We start from the raw sequence: 25,366 nt of genomic DNA, 5'->3' as shown, positions 1-25,366 counted from the left end.
TCCTTCCTCTCACTGGACCCAAAGAAGCAGATCCATGCTGATCCTCTCTCTCTCTGGACCCAAGGAAGCAGGTCCATGCTGATCCTTCCTCTCTCTGACATCTCTCCTGTAAACACCTGTATTGGAATTTTCCTTTTTTGCCCAGGAGTTCCTGGACGCAGTTGGAGGAGTCATAAGGTCTCCAGGGAGCAGCTGACCTTGTCAGGATACATGAGTATACGGTTTAAATTTCTTTTTGTTCCGGTTTTTCTTCAGTTTTCTGGATGCAGTTGGAGAGGTCATGAGGTCACATATTTGGGCGGTTGCTTTACCCAAAACACTACTCGGGTAATGTCTCCCACCCATTCTCCTCCTCTAACCAAAGAAAAATTTTCTGTGCGACGGTTGGTAAGATGATAGGTGTATTCTTCCATGTTTCTTTTTTTTTCCGTCAGTCTATTTGGGAATTTAGAATAGTGGGAATGGAGGTTAGGGCAGTTAAATGTTCCTCCTGCAGTATGCAGGAGGTAAGGGTCACCTCTACTGTCCCTGCTGACTTCATTTGTGGGAAGTGCATCCAAATCCAGCTCCTCAAGAACCGTGTTAGGGAACTGGAGCTGGATGAACTTCAGATCATTCGGGAGGCAGAGGGTGTTATTAAGAGGCGTTACAAGGAGATAGTTACTCCATAGCCACATGAAGAAGGTAGATGGGTTACTGTCAGGGGTAGGAAAGGGAAGTGGCAGGCAGTGCAGGGATATCCTGTGGTGGTTCCCCTCATCAGCAAGTACCGTTGTTTAAGTTGGAAAGTTGTGTGTGGAATCTGAAGACATAGGGGAAACGCTTTATGAAAACTTTTAGTCAGTATTCATATCGGAAAAAGGAATTTTAGTGAGAACATGGAGATACAGGCTACAAGATTAAATAGGACTGAGGTTGACAAAGAGAAGGTTTTAACAATTTTGGAAGATCTGGGTCCCCTGGGCCAGATGGGATTTATCCTCAGATTCTCTGGGAAGCCAGGGAGGAGATTGCAGAGCCTTTGGCTTTGATCTTTATGTCATCATTGTCTACAAGAATAGTGCCAGAAGACTGAAGCATAGCTAATGTTTTTCCCTTGTGTAAGAAGGGGAGTCAGGACAACCGGTCATTATAGGCCAGTGAGCCTTACTTCAGTTGTGGGTAAGGTGTTGGAAAAGGTTAGAAGAGATAGGATGTATAATCATCTCGAGAGGAATGAGTTGATTAGGAAAGGTTTTGTGAAGGGTAGGTCATTCCTCACTAACCTTATTGAGTTCCTTGAGAAGGTGACCAAACAGGTGGATGAAGGTAAGACGGTTGATGTGCTGTATGTGGACTTCAGTAAGGCATTTAATAAGGTTCCACATGGTAGGCTATTGCACAAAGTACGGAGTTTTGGGATTGAAGGTGATTTAGCAGTTTGGATCAGAAATTGGCTAGCTGAAAGAAGATAGCGGGTGGTGGTTGATGGGAGATGTTCATCCTGGAGCTAAATTACCAGTGGTGTGCCGCAAGGATCTGTTTTGGGGCCATTGCTGTTGGTCATTTTTATAAATGATCTGGAGGTCAGCATTAAAGTGGGCTTAGTAAATTTGCAGATGACACTAGGGTAAGCAGAGTTGTGGATAGTGCCGAAGGATGTTGTGGGTTACAGAGGGACATATATAAGATGCAGAGCTGGGCTGAGAGGTGGCAAATGGAGTTTAATGCAGAAAAGTTTGAGGTAGTTCACTTTGGAAGAAGTAACAGGAATGCAGAGTACTGGGCACAGAGAGATCTTGGTGTCCAGGTGCATAAATCCCTGAAAGTTGCCACTCATGTTGATCGGGTTGTTAAGAAGGCATATGGTGTGTTGGCATTTATTGGTAGGAGGATTGAGTTTCAGAGCCACAGGGTCGTGTTTAGGCTGTACAAGACACTGGTAAGGCTGCACCTGGAGTATTGCGTACAGTTCTGGTCACCACATTACAGGAAGGATGTGAAAGCTTTGGAAAGAGTTCAGAGGAAATTTACCAGGATGTTGCCTGGAATGGAAGAAAGATCTTATAAGGAAAGGCTGAGGGAACTGAGACTGTTTTCGTTGGAGAGAAGAAGGTTGAGAGCTGACTTAATTGAGATGTATAACATAATCGGAGGGTTAGACAGCGAGAGCCTTTTTCCTCGGATGGTGAAGGCTAACACGAGGGGACACAGCTTTAAATTGAGGAGTGTTAAATTTAGGACAGACATCAGGGGTAGTTTCTTTACTCAGAGAATAGTAGGGCACGGAATGGCCTGCCTGCAACAATAGTAGACTCGCCGATGTTAAGGGCATTTAGATGGGCATTGGACGTACATATGGATAATAATGGAATGGTATAGGTTAGATGGCCATCAGATTAATTTCACAGGTCAGCACAACATCGAGGGCCGAAAGGCCTATACTGTGCTGTAACATTCTATGTTCTATGTTCTATGAGTGTTTATGGGGACTGTTGCAGGAATTTGGGACAGCATCATTAAGTTGGGAAAATCTGTTGGGTTTTCGGATAGGTTACGTTATTCTGTATTCTGTTCTGTTTTGTTTGTGTTTCATTTGATCATCTTGCAAATAAATTGAGTTTTGTTTCAAACTAAGTGGTTGGGCCAGCTGCATCCCTCCTGGAATATCCACTGTACACCTGCTTAAAGCAACTCGCAAAGTTGGGGTCCAGCTACTTTCTTGAAATGTTTTAAGGGGGTCTGGCCTGATTCAGGTCGGGTAATTCAACACCTTCAAAGGGCAAGGTGGAAGTATATTCTGTTTCTCAGCGGAGTTAAAAAAAAACTGATAATTCTCATTTTCTTACCAGACAAAACGTAAAGCTCAGCATCATTTCCAGTCCTTGAGCTTCCAGGATTTTCTGCCAGGCAACGGTAGGACCCGCTATCCTCCGCCTGAAGTTTACTGATCACCAACGATCCAGAGGGGAGAACAGACACACGTGTGTCTTCAGCACTTAACTTCAGATCATTGTGGTTTTTCTGCCAATGAATGGAAGGCATGGGTTCACCGATAACTTCACATTTCAGCAGGGCAGTGTCTCCTGCATAGGCAGAGACTGACTTTGTCTGCGAGATGAACCTCAGTGGACCTAGAAATAAAGAAGTTGATAGTTATTATTAATGCCTAAAAGGTGATGAATGAAAGTCAAAATCTTGACATTATATTGATGACATGATTGGAGGTTGGAGCATTTGTTTTATTGTTTTCAGTGGAGCAGAGTTTTACATGGGAGAGATCTCGACAAAATTCTTTCCTTAATTATTGTTCAACCATGAGTATCAAAGTAGAACATTGCAAGAATTGACTACAAGATGAAATTGAAATACAGAAACATTTTGGGCAGTAAGGTAGATAATTACTAGGAGGAATGTAGTTTGATGCTATGTCATTTCACATGATGGTGACAAGAATAGGGCTCTTCAGCCGGGACTCCTCTGCTCTGCCTGTACTTTTTCATCATTTTCATTAATTCGCCCTCTCTCCTTCCTTCTCTTGGCCCTGGGCACCTGGTCCCAGGCTCTACAGTGTGTTAGGAGCTGGCAGCCAGTGGAGACGCCAGCGACTGGAGCGGGGACACCAGCGAACAGTGACCCAGAGCAGGAACACCAGTGAACCGTGACTCAGAGCAGGAACACCAGTGAACCGTGACTCAGAGCAAGGACATCAGTGACCAGTGACCCAGAGCAGGGACACCAGAGACCACTGACCCAGAGTGGGGACACCAGTGACCAGTGACCTGGAGGGGAACACAAGTGACACGGAGTGGGGACACCAGTGACTCGGAGTTCGGACACCAGTGACTCGGAGTTGGGACACCAGTGACCCGGAGTGGGGACACCAGTGACCCAGTGGGGGGACACCAGTGACCTGGAGTTGGGACACCAGTGACCCGGAGTGGGGACACCAGTGACCCGGTGGGGGGACACCAGTGACCCGGAGTGGGGACAACAGTGACCTGGAGTTGGGACACCAGTGACCTGGAGTGGGGACACCAGTGACCCGGTGGGGGGACACCAGTGACCCGGAGTGGGGACACCAGTGACCTGGAGTTGGGACACCAGTGACCCAGAGTGGGGACACCAGTGACTCGGAGTTGGGACACCAGTGACCCGGAGTGGGGACACCAATGACTCGGAGTTGGGAAACCAGTGACCCGGAGTTGGGACACCAGTGACTCGGAGTGGGGACACCAGTGACCCAGAGTGGGGACACCAGTGACCCGGTGGGGGGACACCAGTGACCTGGAGTTGGGACACCAGTGACCCGGAGTGGTGACACCAGTGACCCGGTGGGGGGAAACCAGTGACCCGGAGTTGGGACACCAGTGACCCGGAGTTGGGACACCAGTGACCTGGAGTGGGGACACCAGTGACTCGGAGTTGGGACACCAGTGACCCAGAGGAGTGGGGACACCAGTGACTCGGAGTTGGGACACCAGTGACCCAGAGGAGTGGGGACACCAGTGACTCGGAGTTGGGACGACACCAGTGACCTGGAGTGGGAACACCAGTGACTCGGAGTTGGGACACCAGTGACTCGGAGTGGGGACACCAGTGACCCGGTGGGAGGACACCAGTGACCCGGAGTTGGGACACCAGTGACCCGGAGTGGGGACACCAGTGACTCGGAGTTGGGACACCAGTGACCCGGAGTGGGTACACCAGTGACCCGGAGTTGGGACACCAGTGACCCGGAGTGGGGACACCAGTGACTCGGAGTGGGGACACCAGTGACCCGGAGTGGGGACACCAGTGACCTGGAGTGGGAACACCAGTGACTCGGAGTGGGGACACCAGTGACCCGGAGTTGGGACACCAGTGACCCGGAGTGGGGACACCAGTGACCCGGAGTTGGGACACCAGTGACTCGGGGTTGGGACACCAGTGACCTGGAGTGGGAACACCAGTGACTCGGAATTGGGACACCAGTGACTCAGAGTTTGGACACCAGTGACCCGGAGTGGGGTCACCAGTGACCCGGAGTGGGGACACCAGTGACTCGGAGTTGGGACACCAGTGACCCAGAGGAGTGGGGTCACCAGTGACCCGGAGTGGGGACACCAGTGACTCGGAGTTGGGACACCAGTACCCGTAGTGGGGACACCAGTGACTCAGAGTTGGGACACCAGTGACCCGGAGTGGAGACATTAGTGACCCGGAGCAGGAATGTAAGTGACCAGTGACCCTGTACCCGGAGCGGGAACACCAGTGACCAGTGAAGTCGCAGGTAGATAGAATAGTGAAGAAGGCGTTTGGTTTGCTTTCTTTTATTGGTCAGAATATTGAGTTCAGAAGTTGGGGCGGTTATGTTGTGGCTGTACAGGACGTTGGTTAGACCACTGTTGGAATATTGCGTGCAATTCTGGTCTCCTTCCTATCAGAAAGATGTTGTGAAACTTGAAAGGATTCAGAAAAGATTTACAAGGATGTTGCCAGGGTTGGATGATTTGAGCTATAGGGAGAGGTTGAATAGGCTAGGGCTGTTTTTCCTAGAGCGTTGGAGGCTGAGGGGTGACCTAATAGAAGTTTGTAAAATCATGAGGGGCATGTATAGGATAAATAGACAAAGTCTTTTCCCTGGGGTGGGGGAGTCCAGAACTAGAGGGCATAGGTTTAGGGTGAGAGGGGAAAGATATCAAAGAGACCTAAGGGGCAACTTTTTCACTCAGAGGGTGGTACGTAAATGGAATGAGCTGCCAGAGGAAGTGGTGCAGGCTAGTACAATTGCAACGTTTAAAAGGCATCTGGATGAGTATATGAATAGGGAGGGTTTGGAGGGATATGGGCTGGGTGCTGGCAGGTGGGATTAGATTGGATTGGGATAGCTGGTCGGCATGGATGGGTTGGACTGAAATGTTTGCTTCCATGTTGTACATCTCTATGACTCTATGGTCCGGAGCGGGGACACCAGTGACCAGTGACCCAGAGCATGGATACCAGTGACCTGCAGCGGCGTCACCAGTGATTGGAAAGGGGACACCGATGACCAGAGGCCACAGCAGGGACCCCACTGTCTGGAGTAGGCACGCCATTGACCCACTGCCCAGTGCAGAGTGTGGTGGTCATGGCCTAGCTTGGAGTATGGCAGCAGCCAATGGTCAGACCATGTGGAGGTTCCCCCTGAGGGGTTGCTCCAGAGAGACTTTGGACAGGGACAGTGAAGTCTGACTTTTTAACTTTGCTTCCTGTTTTTCTGACCTATAGGTGTGTAGCTGTCAAGTAACATTTTTTCTTCATGTCTCTATTCAAAGTAAAGATTGTACTTAGGTACAAAAGCAGAAGTTGCTGGAAAAGCTCAGCTGGTCTAGCAGCATCTGGGGGGAGAAATCAGAGTTAACATTTTGGGTGCAGTGACCTTTCCTCAGCACCTTCTGTTTTTGTTCCTGATTTATAACATATATGTCTTTTTCTTTTTTTTATACCTAGGTACTTATGTACCTAAGATGGCACTGTAAATGACAAGTTATAAACTTTTCACTTTACTTATTTGCGTACATGCAAAACTAATTCCATTCAATTCAACAAGCTGCTCGAGTTCAAATCTGGCTGAGATTGTTGGTACAAAAAATAGCAAGAAATCTCAAAGTTGGAAAAAATCCATTTGTCTATCAAGCATTGACCCATCAAAGTCATAATAAGATTGATGGACTCTGTTGTGAGCTTCCATTTCCCTCAAAGAAAGAAATCTCTTCAGCCAGTGTCAAGGAGTTACCTTCAACTAGTTTATAATGTTACAACCTCATTGCTTATTTGGCAAATATCCAGAAAACAAAACTTGTCCACAATTCACCATAATCTGGAAATAATTTAGTAATCATACTCAACAAGATCATAAAGAAAGATGAAGTGGGAATGGAAATGTTGCATTCGTACAAACACTGCAGACCTTCAAAAGTTCAGGTTAAAATGACTTTATGAGGAAAAAGATAAAAATCACACAACACCAGGTTACAATCCAACAGGTTTATTTGGAAGGACTAGCTCCTTCACAGAGCTTCAAAAGCTAATGCTCCCAAATAAATCTGTTGGACCATAACCTGGTGTTAAGTGATTTTTAACTTTGTCCACCCCAGTCCAACACCAACTCCTCTCAATTATGAGGACAAGTTAGAATGAGATTTATTCTGCATCCTGGTCTGTGAATTCTTGATGTCTGATATTCAGCATGAAAGAAATATTTTTAATTCCAGAAAAGATCCCAGATTCTGTTCAGCATGAAACAAAGTGAAAGGGGAGAACAAAACATTTCTGAAGAATCAAAACTAGTCTCTTCTACAGACAGAATTTCTTCTTGTAATGCAAACTGATTAAAAATGAAATCTAAATAGCAGACAAGGGCCTTCCATTTCACCATATTAACCAATGCACTATCAGAGAATATCAAATGCATAAAAGGCATGAACAAGATAATGCTAATTTTATATATAAATTAATATTGTTAACAGGCATCTTTCGTAATACTCAGCAATGAATAATAGGCTTAATTCATAATTAATTGAATTGGACTTTCTAATCACCTGAACATGTTCAAAGAGGCGAATGCAGATTGGAAGTGTTATTTCTCTAATTTCATTGATATAAAATGAATAAACAAAATCAGAGCTGAAGTGGACCACTCAAGTCTGTTCCACTGTCCGACAGAATCTCAGCAGATCTGTGTATGTTTCGAATTCTACATTCTCATTTATTCCAGCCAACCTGGTGTTGTTATTGAACACAGAAACTTAGAGGTTCAGCTACATAGTTCTTTGAAAGTTGCATCACAGGTAGACAGAGTAGTGAAGAAGGCATATAACTTGTCATCATTGCTCAGGCCTTTGAGTATAGGAGTCAAGGAGTGTGGTGCTGGAAAAACACAACTATCACGTAGCATTCGAGAAGGAGGAGAGTCGATGTTTTAAGTCTAAGTCTTCATCAATAGTATAGGACCTGAGTCGTCATATTGAGGTTTAAAGGACGTTGGTGAGGCCACTTTTGGAGTACTGTGTACAGCTCTGGTCATCCTGCTAGAGGAAGGATATTACTAAATTTGAGAGGGTTCAAAAAATATTTACCAGATGCTGCTGGGTCTGGATGTTTGAGTTATAAGGAGAAGCTAGATACGCAGGGACATCTTTCACTGGAGTGTAGGAGGTTGAGGAGTCATAGAGTCACAAAGATGTACAGCTCGGAAACAGACCCTTCAGTCCAACTTGTCCATGCCAACCAGATATCCCAACCTAATCTAGTCCTATTTTCCAGCAATTGGCCCATATCCATCTAAACCCTTCTTATTCATATATGCATCCAGAGCTTCCACCACTCCCTCTGGTAGCTCATTCGATACACGTAACACCCTCTAAATGAAAAAGTGGCCCTTAGGTCCCTTTTAAATTTTTCCACTCTCGCCCTAAATCAATGCTCTCTAGTTCTGTACTCCCCCACCCCAGGTAAAAGACCTTGTCTATTTATCCTATCCCTTCCCTTCATGATTTTATAAACCTCTATAAGGTGAGCCCTCAGCTTCCGATGCTCCAGGGAAAATAGCCCCAGCCTATTCAGTTTCACAGCATTCTTACAATAGGAGGGAGATCAGAATTGCACACAATATTCCAAAAATGGCCTAACCAATGTCCTGTACAGCCGCAACATGACCTCCCAACTCCTATACTCAATGCTATGTCCAATAAAGGAAAGCATACCAAATGCCTTCTTCACTATCCTACCTATCTGCGACTCCACTTTCAAGGAACTATGAACCTGGACTCCAAGGTCTCTTTGTTCAGAAACACTCCCCAGAACTTTACTATTAAGTGTATAAGTCTTGCTCTGACTTGCCTTTCCAAAATGCAGCACCTCATATTTATCTAAATTAAACTCCATCTGCCACTCCTCAGCCCAAGATCCTGTTGTATTTTGAGGTAACCTTCTTCGCTGTCCATGTCACCTCCAATTTTGGTGTCATCTGCAAACTTACTAACTATACCTCCTATGATGTAAATCATTTATATAAATGACAAAAAGCAGTGGACCCAGCACTAATCCTTGTGGCACACCACTGGTCACAGGCCTCCAGTCTGAAAAGCAACCCTCATTTCTAGGGATTTATAAAATCATGAAGGCCACAGATGAGATGAGTAACAAAGGTGTTTTCGACATGGTGAGGGAGTTCAAACCTAGTGGGCATTCTTTTAAGGAGAGAGAAGAAAGATTTAAAAGAGCCCTGAGGGACACTTTCACGCAAAGGGTGGCTCCTATGTGGAATGAACTGGCAGAGGAAGTGGTAGATGCAGGTGTAGTTTCAACATTTAAAAGACATCTGCATAGTTACATGAATAGGAGAGGTTTGGAGGGACCTGAGCCAAATGCAAGCAAGTGGGTATAGTTTAGTTAGGGAAACTTGGTTGCATGGACGAGTTAGACCAAAGGATCTGTTTCTGTGCTGTAGTCTCTATGACTTGCCTAGTACAAATCGATCTACAACTGCTAAAAATACTCAAGGACCCAATCTCCACTGTCTTCTGAGGCAGAGCATTCCAAAGGCACACAGCCCCAAAGAAAAAGTAATTCTCCATATCTCTGCCCTAAAGTGGCAACAGCAAATTTTAAACCAGTGTCCTCTAGTTCTAAACTCACCCACCAAGAGAAAACATTCATTCCACCACATATGGTCATGATCTTACCGTCTTATAATGTAGAAAAATAGAAAAATTGCCTTGCCTTCCCCACTGACAAAGCTGTGAGTGTATCAGGCCTATAGTCCCAGTTTCAGGCAAGAGGAGTTGATTGCTTCAAACCCACATATCCACAGTATTCCATGAGCAAATTACTAAGGATCCGGATTCCTATTTGTTGACAGGAATTTGTCTATATCCTTGTTGAAACCCACTAAGGTTTCTTTTCCCACGCATTATACCAATAGTTTCTTGGATTTTATTTTTTGGAACAAAACAGTTTGAACTGCAAAATTTTACCTCCATTCCCTTGCTTTGTAAATATGAACATTTGTAGTTAAATTCTTTGCAGGGCAGAAAGAAACCCGATCTGAAACCATTTTCTTCAAAACCTCCAAAGAGCCGTTCCATCAAGTCACAGGCAGCAGTCTCCTGCAGCTCTGGATCCTGCTCACACCCGAAAGCTAGGTTCATGCAAGAGAATTGAGGAGTTAAGGGAGTTACACTTATGCTGTGGAAAGCAGCAATGTTTGTTTTCCATTTGGGCTCCCTGACTGCTCTAGCGTTTCCTGGACATTGGAATCGGGTTTGATGAAAACCCGTTTCTTAAATAATGCTGTATCTTTAATAATCACCTGCGTCACAAGAAGACCATATTTTTTCAATTCAGCTGAGGGACAGCAGCTTTTTCAATATGGCATTCCTTCAATACTGCACCATGAAATGATCCACAAGATGTCTATGGTGACAATGAATTCTGTTACTTCCAAACTGAGATGAAAATTGCTAAAAAGCAGCCACTGGGCTTTAATGCATGTCCAGCAGTGTCTGTAGTAGTGGTAATGCTGTAAAGCAACATGAATTAGGGTTAAAGTGAACTACGTGCAAATACAAGTATTGGCAGGTGTCTCCAAACCAACAGTGGGATTAGCAGTTTGTGTGATTTTGTCTGTGATAAGATTAATTGGATATCAGCTTTTGCCCTTACACATTTATCTCATGAAGGGGTGAATCGCTGTTCATTGGCTTTGACAAGGTTTTCAAACAGAGGATTAGAATATACCTAGAGAGCGATTTGGTCTGGAGCCCAGGAAGAAAAGCACAGACTAGGAAGCAAAACAATATCTTAGGGAATGGATTTAAATCCATTGCAACTGTAAAAGTCATGATGAAACAAATGAGGCTAATCTCAACCGATTTCTGAATTTAGATCAGCATATCGGTTAAACAATCAAAGAACAATGCCCAAGTTCTCTCAGAGAGAGAGGACTTTGTGTCTTAGAAAAAATGATGCCAGAGCCTAGATTTCAGAAGTCCCATCCATAAAACCAGCAGCAACTAATTTTGCTGGGAGAGAACAGAGACAGGAAATATTTCTCCATCCATGGTTCACAGAAGCAGCTGACTCTACCTGAATAAATTATGATTTTTTAAGTATTTTGCCATACTCTCCCTAATATTTACTTCCAACAATTCCTTTACATTAAGCTGACAAATCGATAGTTTCTTGCCTTCTGTCTCCCTATTTTTGTGAGTAATGCTGCTACATTAACTATTCTCCAATCTCATGTGTCCATTACAGAATATGAGGAACTTTAGAAAATTATAACCTATGCTAGCTTTCTCTGAGATACTAACGGGCCTTGTTAGCCCTAAAGTCTATATGGGTTTTCCACTACAAAGGTTATGGGGAAAAGGCAGGAGAGTGGAGTTGAGGACTATCAGATCTCATTGAGTGACGGAGCAGATTCACTGAGCTAAAGGATCTGCCTCTGCTCCTGTGTGTCATGGTCTTCTGGTCTGTGCATGTACACTTTGGGAAGCACACTTATACACATGATGGTGCCCAAATAAACACAAACAACATGAGTGAACAGGGCAGAGTGACATCACTGACAGGGTACTGCTCATGTGCATCTTACATGTCCAGACTGAAAGCATTTTGGAGTTGTCAGCAGCCATTCTCAAAAATTTATCCTTTCCTTAGATTTAAACGTACCTGAGAGCCCTGTTTCATTTAAATGCTCCCTTTGAAACACATCTCATTACAGAGAACCAAGAGGTGAGGAGAAATGAGAATAATTACCCTGTCTCTCTCGCCAAAAAGAATGTGCAATCCCTGCAATGGCTATTATAAATAATAGCGTTCTTTCTTGGGAACAATGGAAGTCATTGTTGTTTTGAAGGGGAAGCAGACCACTTAAGGTATGACTGTTCCTTTGACATTCCATCTCTTGCACAAAGTGACAGCTAGTTCACAGCTTCACACATCTAAAATGCAACTTTTATTTTCAACGGTGAGAAATATCAAATGTGTGATCATGAAAATCTGTTGAAGGAACTAAACGCTTCTCAAACCAGTGAGTTAACCTTTCAGGCACTGCAGGTGATGGCAGACTTGTTCGCTGTTCGACACCAGTGATAAATATACTCATTTTGCAGAATTCCTCCAGCCTTTTTATGCATCATAGATTGAATGGGGATCTCTGAAAGATAATGATCAGCTCAATTTTCATATGCTTTAAGCTGACTGCAATATTGTCATTCAGGCTATTCTGACCTGCTAACATTCCAACATTTGCTGGGTTACATTTCAGATTTCCAGCACCATAGGTTTTTGCTTCTGTTTTATTGTAAGAAACATAAGGGTGGATACCCTGGCACATTTCAAATAACAATGTAAGTTTGAAGGAGAGCTGTGAAAGGAGAAGATGAGGTAGTGAGCTGGACAGACTTAGGGAGTATGTGAAGTCCAAAGAACCTTGGCAACTCAAGGCAAAACTACCAACTGTGGAGTTGTAGGGAATACTTCAGAGGTCAACTGAGGCATTGCTTGACCATCAGAAACCAACAGGAGAAAGTGAGGACTGCAGATGCTGGAGATCAGTTTTTGACTGTATTCCTGAAGAAGGGCTCATGCCCGAAACGTCGATTCTCCTGCTCCTTGAATGCTGCCTGACCTGCTGCGCTTTTCCAGCAACACATTTTCAGCATCAGAAACCAATGTAAATCTATGAACCCTAGGGGCTAATGGACGAATTGAATTGGTGAAAGTCAGAGCATTTAATGGATGGAAAATAAGAGACAGGTCATAGTATATTGAAAGAAAAGATCGACAACTAACCAAGTTATGGGTTTCAGCAGTACCTCAGCTGAAATAGGAATCAAATCAGTCCATGCTCCAAAGGTAGCACTAGGCAGTCTTCAAGACCTATTCACCCAGTATCCACTATATTTGAATCCAAATCATTTGAATCATAAAAGCTCTACAGACTGCCTATTGCTACCTCTGGAGCATGGACTGATTTGAGGTCAGTGTGGTCTTGTTGGGCTAAAGGGCCTGTTTCCACACTGTAGAGTCTACTCAGAAATTCACATCAGCATCAAGTATGAAGCCATGTTTTGAACCAAGTGTTGTTTAGTGTCAGAAAGTTACCAAGTCCCTTCCATGCAATCCGTGGTTCTTCTATGCTCCCATGCCACCTCTAAACTCCCCCCTCCCTCTCCAAGCACCTTCAAGAAAGCAGAAGCTTTCTCTCACTTCACATTTTTTAATCCTATCCTCATAAATATTGAAAAATAGAACAATAGATGACTTATTGTGACCTTATAAAAATGTCAATCAAAGCAAACACTCCACTTTCACCTTTTAAAACACAACCCCTGCTGAGTTAATCTATTTGTGAGTCTTTAGCTCACTCAAGTATTCCTAATAAGCCCTTTTGAACAAACAATGTTTAGAAATCTATCGTTGTTGATAAAGATGGCTTTGGTCTTCTCAATGTGAATTTCTGAATTTCTGTGTCCATGCAAGTTTGAATATTCCATAATGCTCTAGACATGAGACTTGTAGATGGTGGATAGGTTTTGTGAGATCAGCCATCCAATTGTCTGTCAGAAATTACTTAGTCTCTGCCTTCTTTTGCATCCAGTATTAATACGACTAGGCTAATTAAGATGTTGATCAATAATAACCATTATTTATTTATGGTGATTGATGGTGAAGCTGGAGAGGTCGACAAGTCAAGGAGAAATTACCAGACTTTTCTTGTTGCAGCTAGTAACTACCTGGAATTTATGTGTTGTGAATGTTACTTTCCACTTGTCAATATTATTATTTTAATAATGTCAATTTATGGTTCATGAATTAAAAACAAGTGCAGCCATTCAGCCTAAGAGTTGCCCAATGAGCAGTCTGCAGATTAAATCTGGTGATTGTATCTTTGTAAAAGCAATTGCACATCCATAGTTGACATGTGATTCTATATTCTTGAAAGGATCAAGTCAATTAACACAGTTTTGCTCCGGGATTGAACTTTACACCAATTCCAGGCTCCTCAGCAAAAATCCGTCAACTTCTCTTCATTAAAAATTCGGAGTCAGCTTTCCCTGCCAGAGGTTGGACATTTTCCCTCACATTAACAAGAGTCCTGTGAACAATTTCATCCCAATTAAATGTAGAACAATTTAATTATTTCAAACGTGTTTACTTACATTATTTTGATACCAAAAACCACACTTACTTATGACGTCACCTTAAAAAGGCCAAGTTTGATGTAAGCTACAAGTTTGGGAGGCACGGTGGCACAGTGGTTAGCACGGGGTAAAAACAATGACTGCAGATGCTGGAAACCAGATTCTGGATCAGTGGTGCTGGAAGAGCACAGCAATTCAGGCAGCATCCGAGGTTAGCACTGCTGCCTCACAGCGCCAGAAACCTGGGTTCAATTCCTGCCTCAGGTGACTGACTGTGTAGAGTTTGCACATTCTCCCCGTGTTTGTGTGGATTTATTCCAGGTGCTTTGGTTTCCTCCCACTGTCCAAAAATATGCAGGTTAGGTGAATTGGCCATGCTAAATTGCCCGTGGTGTAGGGGGGTGGGTTGAGCTTTGGCGGGTTGGTGTGGACTTGTTGGGCCGAAGGGCCTGTTTACACACACTGTAAGTAATCTAATCTTTGTGAATTACTTGTGGAACTCATTCTCCTGTATTCTATTCCCAAGAAGCAGTCAGGACTGAACTAATAATAGCTCTTTAATGATTCTCAAACATAATCTGTTGATGGCTTCCCCATTGTATTGCACAAATATGTTTGTTCATTGTGAGATATGGAGCTTTTCTTCATCAAGACTTCTGAGCAAAGGAAATATCCCAGTTTACCAGTTTAGCTTATGAAGCATAACATCATACAAAATATTAGCAAGTCATTTGGCCCATTGTGGCTGTGCTAGTTCTTTGAAAGATTTTGTTAATTAGTCCCATTACTCTGCTCTTTTCTCATTGCCATGGAAAATAGCTTTCATCAAGCATGTATCAAATTCCCTTACGAAGGGCTCCATTGAAGCTGTTTGCATCATCTGTTCAGGCAGTACATTCCAGATGATAAATCTTTCATGCAATAGACTGAAGTAAATCAACCTTGGGTGGGAGAGTGAGGCAGCCTCTGAACACTTGATGAGAAGTCTGGGTCATTATGTATGTTCAAGGGTGAGATAGGCAGACATTGAATCAGCAAGGGAATTAAAGTTGAAAGGGGAAACATCAGGAAAGTGGAGTTGAGGGTTAGCAGATCAGTCACAATCCTATTGAATTGTGGGTCAGGCTTGGAGGGCCAAATGGCACACTTCTGCTCCTGCTTGTCCAGCACCACTCTAATCTAAACTTCTGATCCTATGTCTTATGGCCTTAAGGTGATAATTCTGGTAGAATGTAATTGGCAGAGCCATCTCTCTTTCAGTCACTTGAAGAGTTTAGTTGAAGCTCTATCATACATGACATAATTTAAGAAAAATGGGTGACCCATGAAAATTGGTAAAAATTTATATTATTGCAATAACAAAATAGCAACGCACACACACAAACACTCACAAAATGGTATATTTGACTCTTAGTGAGAATGTAGAAATTAAGATACTAAGGATAGTTATGCAAATGGAATTATGTAAAGACATGTGATCACCAGATGATGATGTCTGCACCACAAGAATAAAGGAACAGGAGTAGCCATTCCAGCCCTTTGAGCATGTTCTGACATTCAATGAGATCACGGTTAATCTGTGGCCGAACTCCATACATTCAGCTCAGTATAGGGGGATATAAGGAGATGGTGAGATCTGGACAATAGATGCTGGAGATCAGAGTTGAGAGTGTGTTGCTAGAAAAGCACAGCAGGTCAAGCAGCATCCGAGGAGCAGGAAGACGTTTTGGGCTGGAGCCCTTCATCAGGAATGAGTTATATATGGATATAGCCAATTTGGAAGGCCTGACATGTTACACAGCAATTATCAGAGCTTTGTATAGTCCCAACTCTTGATGGTTCTGTCAAAAATGGTAGAGCTGGTTTCTTCTGACTCATTTAAAGGAAAACGTGCTAGACACAAATATGGTCCAGTAACAGCATACCTTTTGTATTTGTATTCTGTATCAATCTTTCCTGACATGACCCAGCAAGAACTTTAACATCATGAACACATTGCAGATACAAAATTACTTCAGAGTTTGCAATCATGGCTGCCGAGGCAATTTTAACCAGCAGCCACCTTCACACAGTACAGTGACAGGCTTGATGTACCAAGGAACCAATTCCAAGGAAGTAAATCTCAACATAAACATGACCTGTTATTAACATCGACACAATACAGTATATAATCACAAGTTATTCATGTGTAATTGGGCTGAAAAATGAGCTATGCTATCAATATGGGTCCAATCCATATCAAATCATTTCACCATGTTCTGCATAGTCTTTTATCAATAAAAACAAAACCTCACAAGTCACTAATATTTGGTTTTCTTCCACTTCTCTGAATGATAGTTCAAACAGCTCATTACACATCACAGCACTGTTTTATAGTGGAAACATTGCTTGGGGAACATTTAATTGTAAGTTTTTCTTAATTGCATATTCCTATGGGGAACATAATTTTAAATGGTAAGTGAATTGTGTAGCTAGGAGGAACTCACAGTAAGTTGACTTCTTTGCTCTTTCCTATAATTAAACTTCAGAGAAAGACATGAATAATATCTTACTGTAGTAAATGAAATGTAATTCATTAAACTTCCATATATCCCACAGCAAGACAAGAAACAACAACTATTTGCATTTATATAGCAATCTGGAGTATAAAAAGATACAAGATGTTGCACCATAGAAAATGATTCTATGTGATTTTAAGAGTTGTAATTAAAATCTTCATCAGAGACTTAGGTCATAGGAGAGTTTTAAAGGAAGGTAAGAAGTTGGAGAGGCAAAAGCCTTTAGAAAATGATTTATTGCATGTTCCAGACTACACACATTGAGTTGAATGCTTGCACTTGTCAAGGAGGGAGAGGCTGGAGATTAAATACGATTCTATTGCCCATGTCAGAATAGAGGATTTCAATCAGATCAGGACAGCGCAGTGTATAGAAAAGCTGGTAACAAAGTAGAAATGCTAGAAGCACATATCAGATATCTCAGAAGAGAACTGACTAGCCAAGGTAAGAATCAACTAGGCAAAAGTGAGGACTGCAGATGCTAGAAATCAGAGTCTAGATTAGTGTGGTGCTAGAAAAGCACAGCAGGTCAGGCAGCATCTGAGGAGCAGGAAAATCGACGTTTCGGGCAAAAGCCCTTCATCAGGAATGAAGGCTGCTTTTCCAGCACCACTCTAATCTAGCCAAGGTAAGAGTTTGAACGCATCTTCTGAAAGTCTGTATTTGTAATGTGTATGTGCTTGTTGCATGCTGACTGACTTACTGTTTAGTTCTGGAAATTTTCATTTTTGTTTCAGATTGCCAACATCTACAGTATCCTTGTTTCATTGCCTCAATAATATTCTTTTAAAAAGCACTTCTTACTATAATATATCTCTTACTGGTATCATGACAATAAGCTTTTGAGCTGTCAACTATTTTTGCAGCTTTTTAAAACCAAATCACCAAAGAGAAATATGTGTGTTTATATCTGAAGATTTTGCAATGGAAATCTTTTCTTTTTTTCCAACTAGTTAGCCATGGAAAGGTGGTTTGGCATGGTTACATTCAAATGTGTTTTGACATTAAATTTTGTTTCAAAGGGTTAGAAGTCAGAGGGGTTGGTATTCTGAGGCAACTTTAGTTCAAGTGACTTCAGGTCAGGCCCTCAGACCGTGGATAGGACTAGGCTGCATCTCAGGGCGGCTTACTTGTGCTTCTTATGTTCATTTACTTAATGCCTACCTGCATGCTCAGCGATTCCATGCCTTGTCATGCTGTGCTTGTTAACACATTGGTGCTTGAGCTGGAGCCAAAAGCTATCAATACAATCACACTGATGTGCTCTATTGTGCAGACAGATACACTGCTTGTCAGTAAAGATCTGAACAGTGGTGGGAGCCAGTTGATATACAGTGCACTGAAATGTCAATTGAACATCCCTAGCATGTGATAACTGTCTCCAAGGCAAACACACTACGTTTTTCTTTCAACCAAGTGTCTATGTCAGAAACTAGTAGTGGCTTGTGGCAGTCCAGTCAAGTGTAGGGGTCGCTGTATATCAGAGCGTTCCTGTATCATCAGCCAAGAGCACAGTCTGCATATAGTACAGGAGCTTGGTCACAGTCATTTGTCTGTGTCTGGGTTTTCTTTTGAAGAGAGGTCGTGAGGCAGAGGCACAGAGCGGTCTATCAGAACCACTAAAGTAAACAGCTTGGGATGTCTTGGGTTTTATTTAACAGCCTGAACAGGTGTGGCCAGCTCTCATAGATCCGGAATTCTGGGTTTTTAGGTTTAGTTCTCAGCAGAAGCTACTGGGTTCTCAGCAGCGTTAAAAGTTTCAGTGAATTTCTTCTGGCTGCTAATCTCTCTATATTTTCACTTGATGTTTCTTCCTCCTGAATTGGAGAACTGCATGTGAGAATCTGTCTGAACTGTTGTTTTTGCCAAGGGGATGTAGTTATGGGATGTTACTGTATTGGAACAGTTAATGAGTAATAGTTATGGTATCTATTAATCTGTTAAGTTTTTCATTAAAGTTGTTTTCTAAATTCCTCTTTCTTTCCTCTTTTAACTACAGTGTTTAAATAAATTGTTTGCTTAACATCAAGTTGTTTGACCAGTCATATTGCATCTGGAACAGGCACTTCACATTAGCCTTTAAAAATAAGAAAAGTTAAGATCTCAGCTACCTTCTTAAAATATTTTGACATGGTCTGGTCTAGTCCACAACATGGTCTAGAGACCATGGTCAGGTGATCTGTCATGGTCAAGAGATCTGTCCAATTCCATTCTGGAAAGTGAGCAGGTCTGTCCTGTAGGACCAGCTGGTACAGTCAGGGGAATTGTGTATCATTGGTCAGGGAGCAGCAGGGTCTGGTCAATCATATTTGGAGGCTGCTGGTCAAAGATCTGAGGTGAGTGCAGTCCTAGGGTTCACCTTTCAAGCATTTAGGAGAGTGCAAGGTTGGTCTGTAGGAACAGTAGGGTTAGGGAGTGAAGGCTGAGGGTGGAGGTAGGGCCAGGGAAGAAGCAGAGACATTTGTACAGCTGGGGGAAATGATGATGCTGGAGGGGCCACCAGGTGTTTAAGAGGCAGGCAGAACAGCATTAGAGGGCACTGTAGGCTTTGGCAAGAATGTTAGTGGCCGTGACCTCCACAGTGACCTCCACAGGAGAAATGTAAAGGAGCACAGTGGGCTCCATTAAGGTGTAGCACTAGGGTTCGGGGAGGGTAGGCAGGACAGTTGTGTGTGAAGCTGTGCGGTGGGTCTGCACATGGGAGTGGATGGGTTGAAATGGGCTGTCTGGATTTGTGTAAGTATTTACAGGACAAGGTGAGTCTGTGAAGGGGTACCTGGCGATCAGGTCCTGATGTTGTCTTCACTTGCAGTTCTCTAGATGAAAAGTGCTACGAGAAAACGACTGGGGACAATGCCCTGGGTGGATACAGATAGTGTCACCACATTAGTCGGACACTAGGACATTGAAGGAACAAATAAATGAAACATTCATTTGCAAACCACGGCTACATTCAATTTATAATTATTGTATTGCCATTTGCAATGCATGCAGGGTGAAAGGGCTTGTGAGTAAGATGTTGGTCAAAGGTAATTTGCACCATACCATTGTTTCTTGCAAACTGAGCTTTGACATTTCAAAGGTGAGATGGTGAATTTAGCAGGAATTATGTAAAAAGAGGGGAATTTTGGCCAAGGTCAAGTCATTATTTGTAAAACTTCTAAGGCTGCTGTGTGAAGTGCTCATGATCATTTCATCAGCCATTGTTTAAGTTTAACAATGGCCTGTGCTGAATGCAGTGTGAATGTGAAGGATTGATGTGGTTCTGGAATCAGAAGGGTTTTGGAGCACACCACTCAGTCCCTTTTGATATTAACACGCTGCCCACTCAGCTGGTGTGCTATCTTCACCGAATTGTTGCACTTACTGAAGCTAATGTTCAATGAACAATGGAGGCATAGTCCTCAATATTAGGGTGTTCCATGTCTCAGTATATGGAGAAATGTGATCAACCCTCATCCCCCAGGCATGCCACCAATGACTTTGCTGACAACTCAGAATATTTTTCACTCTTTGTGTTCCCAATGTATGTCATTCCCATTAAAAGCCCTAAGCCCAGCTTCTGGCGCCATTTTGGATCCTGCAGATACTTCCTAGGATGGTAAAGACAGATGCATGAGGACAAAGACACACTCTCCCTGTATTTATAAATGTGACAGCTCTGAGGTCCATCCAAAGGAGATGTATTGACATAGCAGATGAATAATGTCAGTGCATAGGACATCAGACTTGTTGAAAGTAGTTGGCATATCGTGTTTGGACTACACCACATTGTGCCAGCATCTTGAGTAAATGTCATGTAAGGTGTGTAAAGAGATGTTTGACAAATAGTGGATCATTTTTAAGGGTATATCAGTAAGACGGAGGTAAAGGCTTTCTGATGACATCCATATGGTGTGACAATTTGTCCACATGCACTGCCTGACTGGGATCTGTCTGTAAGCTGAAACATTGCAGTTACCTCTTGGACTTCGGTGACACTGAACATTTTAGTCCAGTGTCCTCTTGTAGAACATTGTTTGCATTTGTCTTGAAATGCTGGTCCCTGTTTTGCCAAATGAGACATTCACATCTCATACAAGGTTCAGATGTTTCACTGACCTTACTGACGGTTTCAATAGTTGTTCCAATGTCATGTACCTGCAGACGTTTCTCAAAGCAGTAAAAAGTTTGACTGTCTGTATTTTCTAGCAGCTAAATGTTGATCTATGAAGTGCAGATCTATTCTCTCTTTGAATAATTGAAATTCTGACAGAATATCACTTTAGTACCAATCCATGTTTAGATGTTTGGTTTCTATCCTTACTATGCAGCTTTGTGCTCTTTAAAAGTTACAAGAATACAAAGAATCTGTATTGCAGTGTGATGTTTTTTGTAGCTTCTCTCTTTTTGTTTCTCTTATTGTTGTAACCTTAATGGTAGCTGACATTTAACTTTTTGATATTTTCTACTTCTAAAAGAAATACCTGAGCAGTGATGTGTTGTGTTCACACCAAAAATGTGAAAAGGGAAATATAGCAAGGCTCAGAAACAATTCAAACACAAGCTACTAGAAATGGTTAAGAGCAGTATGTTATTAATGTCTAGCTGCCACAAAGGAGGTTTAGACATACCACAAGAATGTAGCCAGTACCTATAATGGGATAAGAAATGATGTAATGATGTGGGTAAAATGAAATGTGATTGGATAATATAATGAGGTAGTGTGTAATTATACCAGCCCTGGAATGCCTGGAAATGATATATCCGTAACCCTGTGTATTAGATCAGAGGAACTGGCCATTATTTTTGGAAGTGTGCAATTTTCTTTGCGTATACTTGAATAAATCAGGTGAACAAAGAAACTCAAGTCTCATCTGAACACTGCAGGAACAGGAGGAAAGTAAAGCCTTTCCACTTCAAATGTATGGGAATAGCGTCACGCATGCCTTTTTTCCTCTTTTGCATTTCTTAAGAAAACAAAATGGCAGAGGCGACCAAGTACTCTGCAGAGCCAGGCCTGTCATTGTAGGGAAGAAATAATTGAAAAAATAACTGTCATTTCTGACTTTTGCATCTCAGAATATAAGTGACAAGCTATTTTTTAAAAGAAACAGCTTCCTCACTTCAAAGGGATGGCAGTGCGTCTTTAAGTAGGGTACTCTTTTCAGTATAGTAGAACTCAGCAGTTTCCTTTTTAAATTCAGGCAGTACAGGTCTCTTCTATTTCTTACCCTATCAGCATCCCTGTGCACTCTTCCCTTTCCATTAACTACCCACATAAAATGGAAATATGAGCATACAGATTGCTGCAAGCATTTCCATACTGGTCCTGAGAGAAACATGTTGTTAATTTAAGATATCTGCCTATATATATTACTTGGTAGCTGACTTATCTTCATTGTACAGAAAATGCTTCACAAGGTTCCACTTTAGGTTGCCATCATGTCAGATGACAGTTCTCAGCTTCTAAATCACATCCCACTACATATTCAGTGTTTGAGAGCACATCAGAGCATTTCCATGTGCTAAAGATGTCATTGTAAATTTTGTAATCTTCATCGATTGGCTGCAATAAAGGCAAGTTGATGTGAATGATTTCTACATAACTAAGATATATCAAAGCAGAAGACATGCTTCACATCAATGTTACTTGGCACTACTGAACACTATGGGCAGAATTTTAGAATGATAATCCCAGACTCAATGTTACAGGTTGGGAACACAATTAGAATCTGAAGTGGGATATGCTGTGGAATTTTAAATGAGCACCAGCATTTTATGGTCCTCCCTTCCAAGTTCACAATGGATTAAAGACAGCGGGCATGATGATGATATACTCTCTTAGAAGTAGGTGTCTGGGTCAGGGACGGCAGTGAAATGTCCCCATCAGAGGCAACTGGACACTCCCCCTGTCCACATGACTGAGCAGAGACACTGAGCCTTAAGAGTTATTCACAAGGATGGAAATTCTGGAGCAGCAGTGAGAAATGCTTGTGGTTCTATTAGTATTTTCAGATGCTGTGCATGCATTGGAGAGAGGTTGAAGGAGTCTATCTCTTGCATCAGCATCTTTGTTCACCTCTATTCAAGAGGACATTAGATAATTATTTGGTTAAAAGTAATATGCAAGGGTCAGAGGAAAAACAGGAGATTGGCATTAGGTAAAAATGTTCATTTAACACGCCAATGCAGTTATGATGGGCTGAATGGACTCCTTTCATGCTATAATATTTCTGTAATTCTTTGATTGTGTGATAGGATGGCCAACTACATACAGAATCAAATGCTGAAGGCCACTGGATGCATTATAGCCTAGATCAGTGCTATGAACACTTAGACAGTTGCCTTACACAGGATGGAGGAGTCCTTGTTTTAGCACCTTAGGGCGTCACTGAGTGTGTTCTCCAGCTCTCTGCTAGCAGAGACGTCCAGGTGAAAAAGGTGGAGAAAGGGTATATGAAAGCGGGGACTCTTCTCAACATGTCAAGATTAGAGTTGTGCTGGAAAAGCACAGCAGGTCAGGCAGCATTCAATAAGCAGGAAAAATCGATGTTTCGGGCAAAAGTTCATCATCAGGAAAGCCCTTCATCTTCTCAACATGTGCCCATTCTTGTGCCAATCAACCCCATTCCTCCCAGATTGAAATCCTCATGCCACATCCTGCCCTGAAGACTCAGTCTGCCCCTGCACAGAAACAGGTTGAGCTGTTTATGTTGGGTCATCACGGGTTTCATATTCTAGAGGATAACCGTCACTGGTCTCCCATTTATAAAAGTTCCTTTTCTGAAGACATGGCAATATCAACACATAGAAGTGATAGAAACCAGAAGAGGAAGGCATGATAGTTGATATATGGGGATTTACTTAGGTGTTGTAAATGTGTCAGTGTTATAAAATTTGTGAAATTATTACTGTACAGCTCTGTTCAATGTTGCATTCTGATTACAGTACAGTGTGGACAAAAGGTTTCATCAGAATGGTATGTCGAGAATGAAGTCAATGTAGACCTGTGATGAAGGTTTTTTTTATCTATTTATTCTTTTCCTTTATTCTTTCATGAAAAGTAAACATCCCCGGCAAGGCCTGCATTTGTTGCCTGCAGCTAATTGTCCTTATGCTCAGGTGATTGCTGGGCCATTTCAGAGAGCACTTAAGAGTCAAGCATACTGCTGTGAGTCCAAAGTCACATGCAGGCCAGGCCAGATAAGATTTTCCCTTAAAAAACATCAGTGAACCAGCTGTTTTTTTTTACAACAATTGATAGCTTCACGGTCACAATTACTGAGATGAACTTCTCAAGCACAGAGCAGCTGCCAATGCTGTTACTAAAGTTAGTGTAGCTAGTCTTCCTAGTTTTCTTCAAAGGTCAAGAAATTCTGCTCCCATGGTGGAGTGAAGGTTGGGAGCAGGTAAGGTGTGACTTCAGTGTGTAAATGACTTCTGCAAAGGTGTAACCATCTTGCAAGTCAGTGAAATCATGATCTCACGACAGATGCTGAGATTACAGACATCTGCGATTCAACATTCAGTTTCATAACTTAGATACTTTCGAACACTCAACCTGTAAGAATAATAGGGTGGTTATGGTAGGGGATTTTAACTTTCCAAACATAGACTGGGACTGCCATAGTGTTAAGGGTTTGGATGGAGAGGAATTTGATACGTGTGTACAAGAAAATTTTCTGATTCAGTATGTGGATGTACCTACTAAAGAAGGTGCAAAACTTGACCCACTCTTGGGAAATAAGGCAGGGCAGGTGACTGAGGTGTCAGTGGGGGAGCACTTTGGGGCCAGCGACCATAATTCTATAAGATTTAAAATAATGATGGAAAAGAATAGACCAGATCTAAAAGTTGAAGTTCTAAATTGTAGAAAGACCAATTTTGATGGTATTAGGCAAGAACTTTCAAAATCTGATTGGAGACAGATGTTCGCAGGTAAAGGGACAGCTGGAAAATGGGAAGCCTTCAGAGAATTCAGAGAAAGTATATTCCTGTCAGAGTGAAAGGAAAGGCTGGTAGGTATAGGGAATGCTGGATGATTAAAGAAATTGAGTGTTTGGTTAAGAAAAAGAAGGAAGCATATGTAAGGTATAGTAAAGATAGATCAAGTGTATAACGGCAGTAGGAGTATACTTAAGAGGGAAATCAGGACGGCAAAAAGGGGACATGAACTAGCTTTGGCAAATAGAGTTAAGGAGAATCCAAACGGTTTTTACAAATACATTAAGGACATAAGGATAACTAGGGAGAGAATAGGGCCTCACAAAGATCAACAGGGTGGCCATTGTGTGGAGCCGCAGAAAATTGGGGAGATACTAAGCAAGCATTTTGCATCAGTATTTACTGTGGAAAAGGATATGGAAGATATAGAATGTAGGGAAATAGATGGTGACACCTTGCAAAATGTCCATATTACAGAGAAGGAAGTGCTGGATGTCTTGAAATGCATAAAGGTGGTTAAATTCCCAGGACCATATCAGGTGTGCCCTAGAACTCTGTGGGAAGCTAGACAAGTGATTGCTGGGACTCTTGCTGAGATATTTGTATCATTAATAGTCATAGGTGAGGTGCTGGAAGACTGGAGGTTGGCAAACATGGTGCCACTGTTTAAGAAGGGTAGTAAGGACAAGCCAGGGAACTATAGACCAATGAGCCTGACGTTGGTAGTGG

General features: G+C 42.5%; 1 protein-coding gene across 1 annotated transcript in view; it reads right to left on the bottom strand.

The window, feature by feature from the left end:
• The window catches only part of dcc (DCC netrin 1 receptor), a 1,293,953-nt gene that overhangs the window by 650,922 nt on the left and 617,665 nt on the right, over positions 1–25,366 (bottom strand). Inside the window, exon 3 of the mRNA XM_043720707.1 lies at positions 2,829–3,113. Coding sequence (XP_043576642.1) covers positions 2,829–3,113 — 285 coding nt within the window. The remainder of the gene's footprint in view (positions 1–2,828; positions 3,114–25,366) is intronic.

Source organism: Chiloscyllium plagiosum, chromosome 1, assembly GCF_004010195.1.
Source record: "Chiloscyllium plagiosum isolate BGI_BamShark_2017 chromosome 1, ASM401019v2, whole genome shotgun sequence".
Lineage (NCBI taxonomy): Eukaryota > Metazoa > Chordata > Chondrichthyes > Orectolobiformes > Hemiscylliidae > Chiloscyllium > Chiloscyllium plagiosum.
This window is presented reverse-complemented; position numbering and strand designations above follow the sequence as displayed.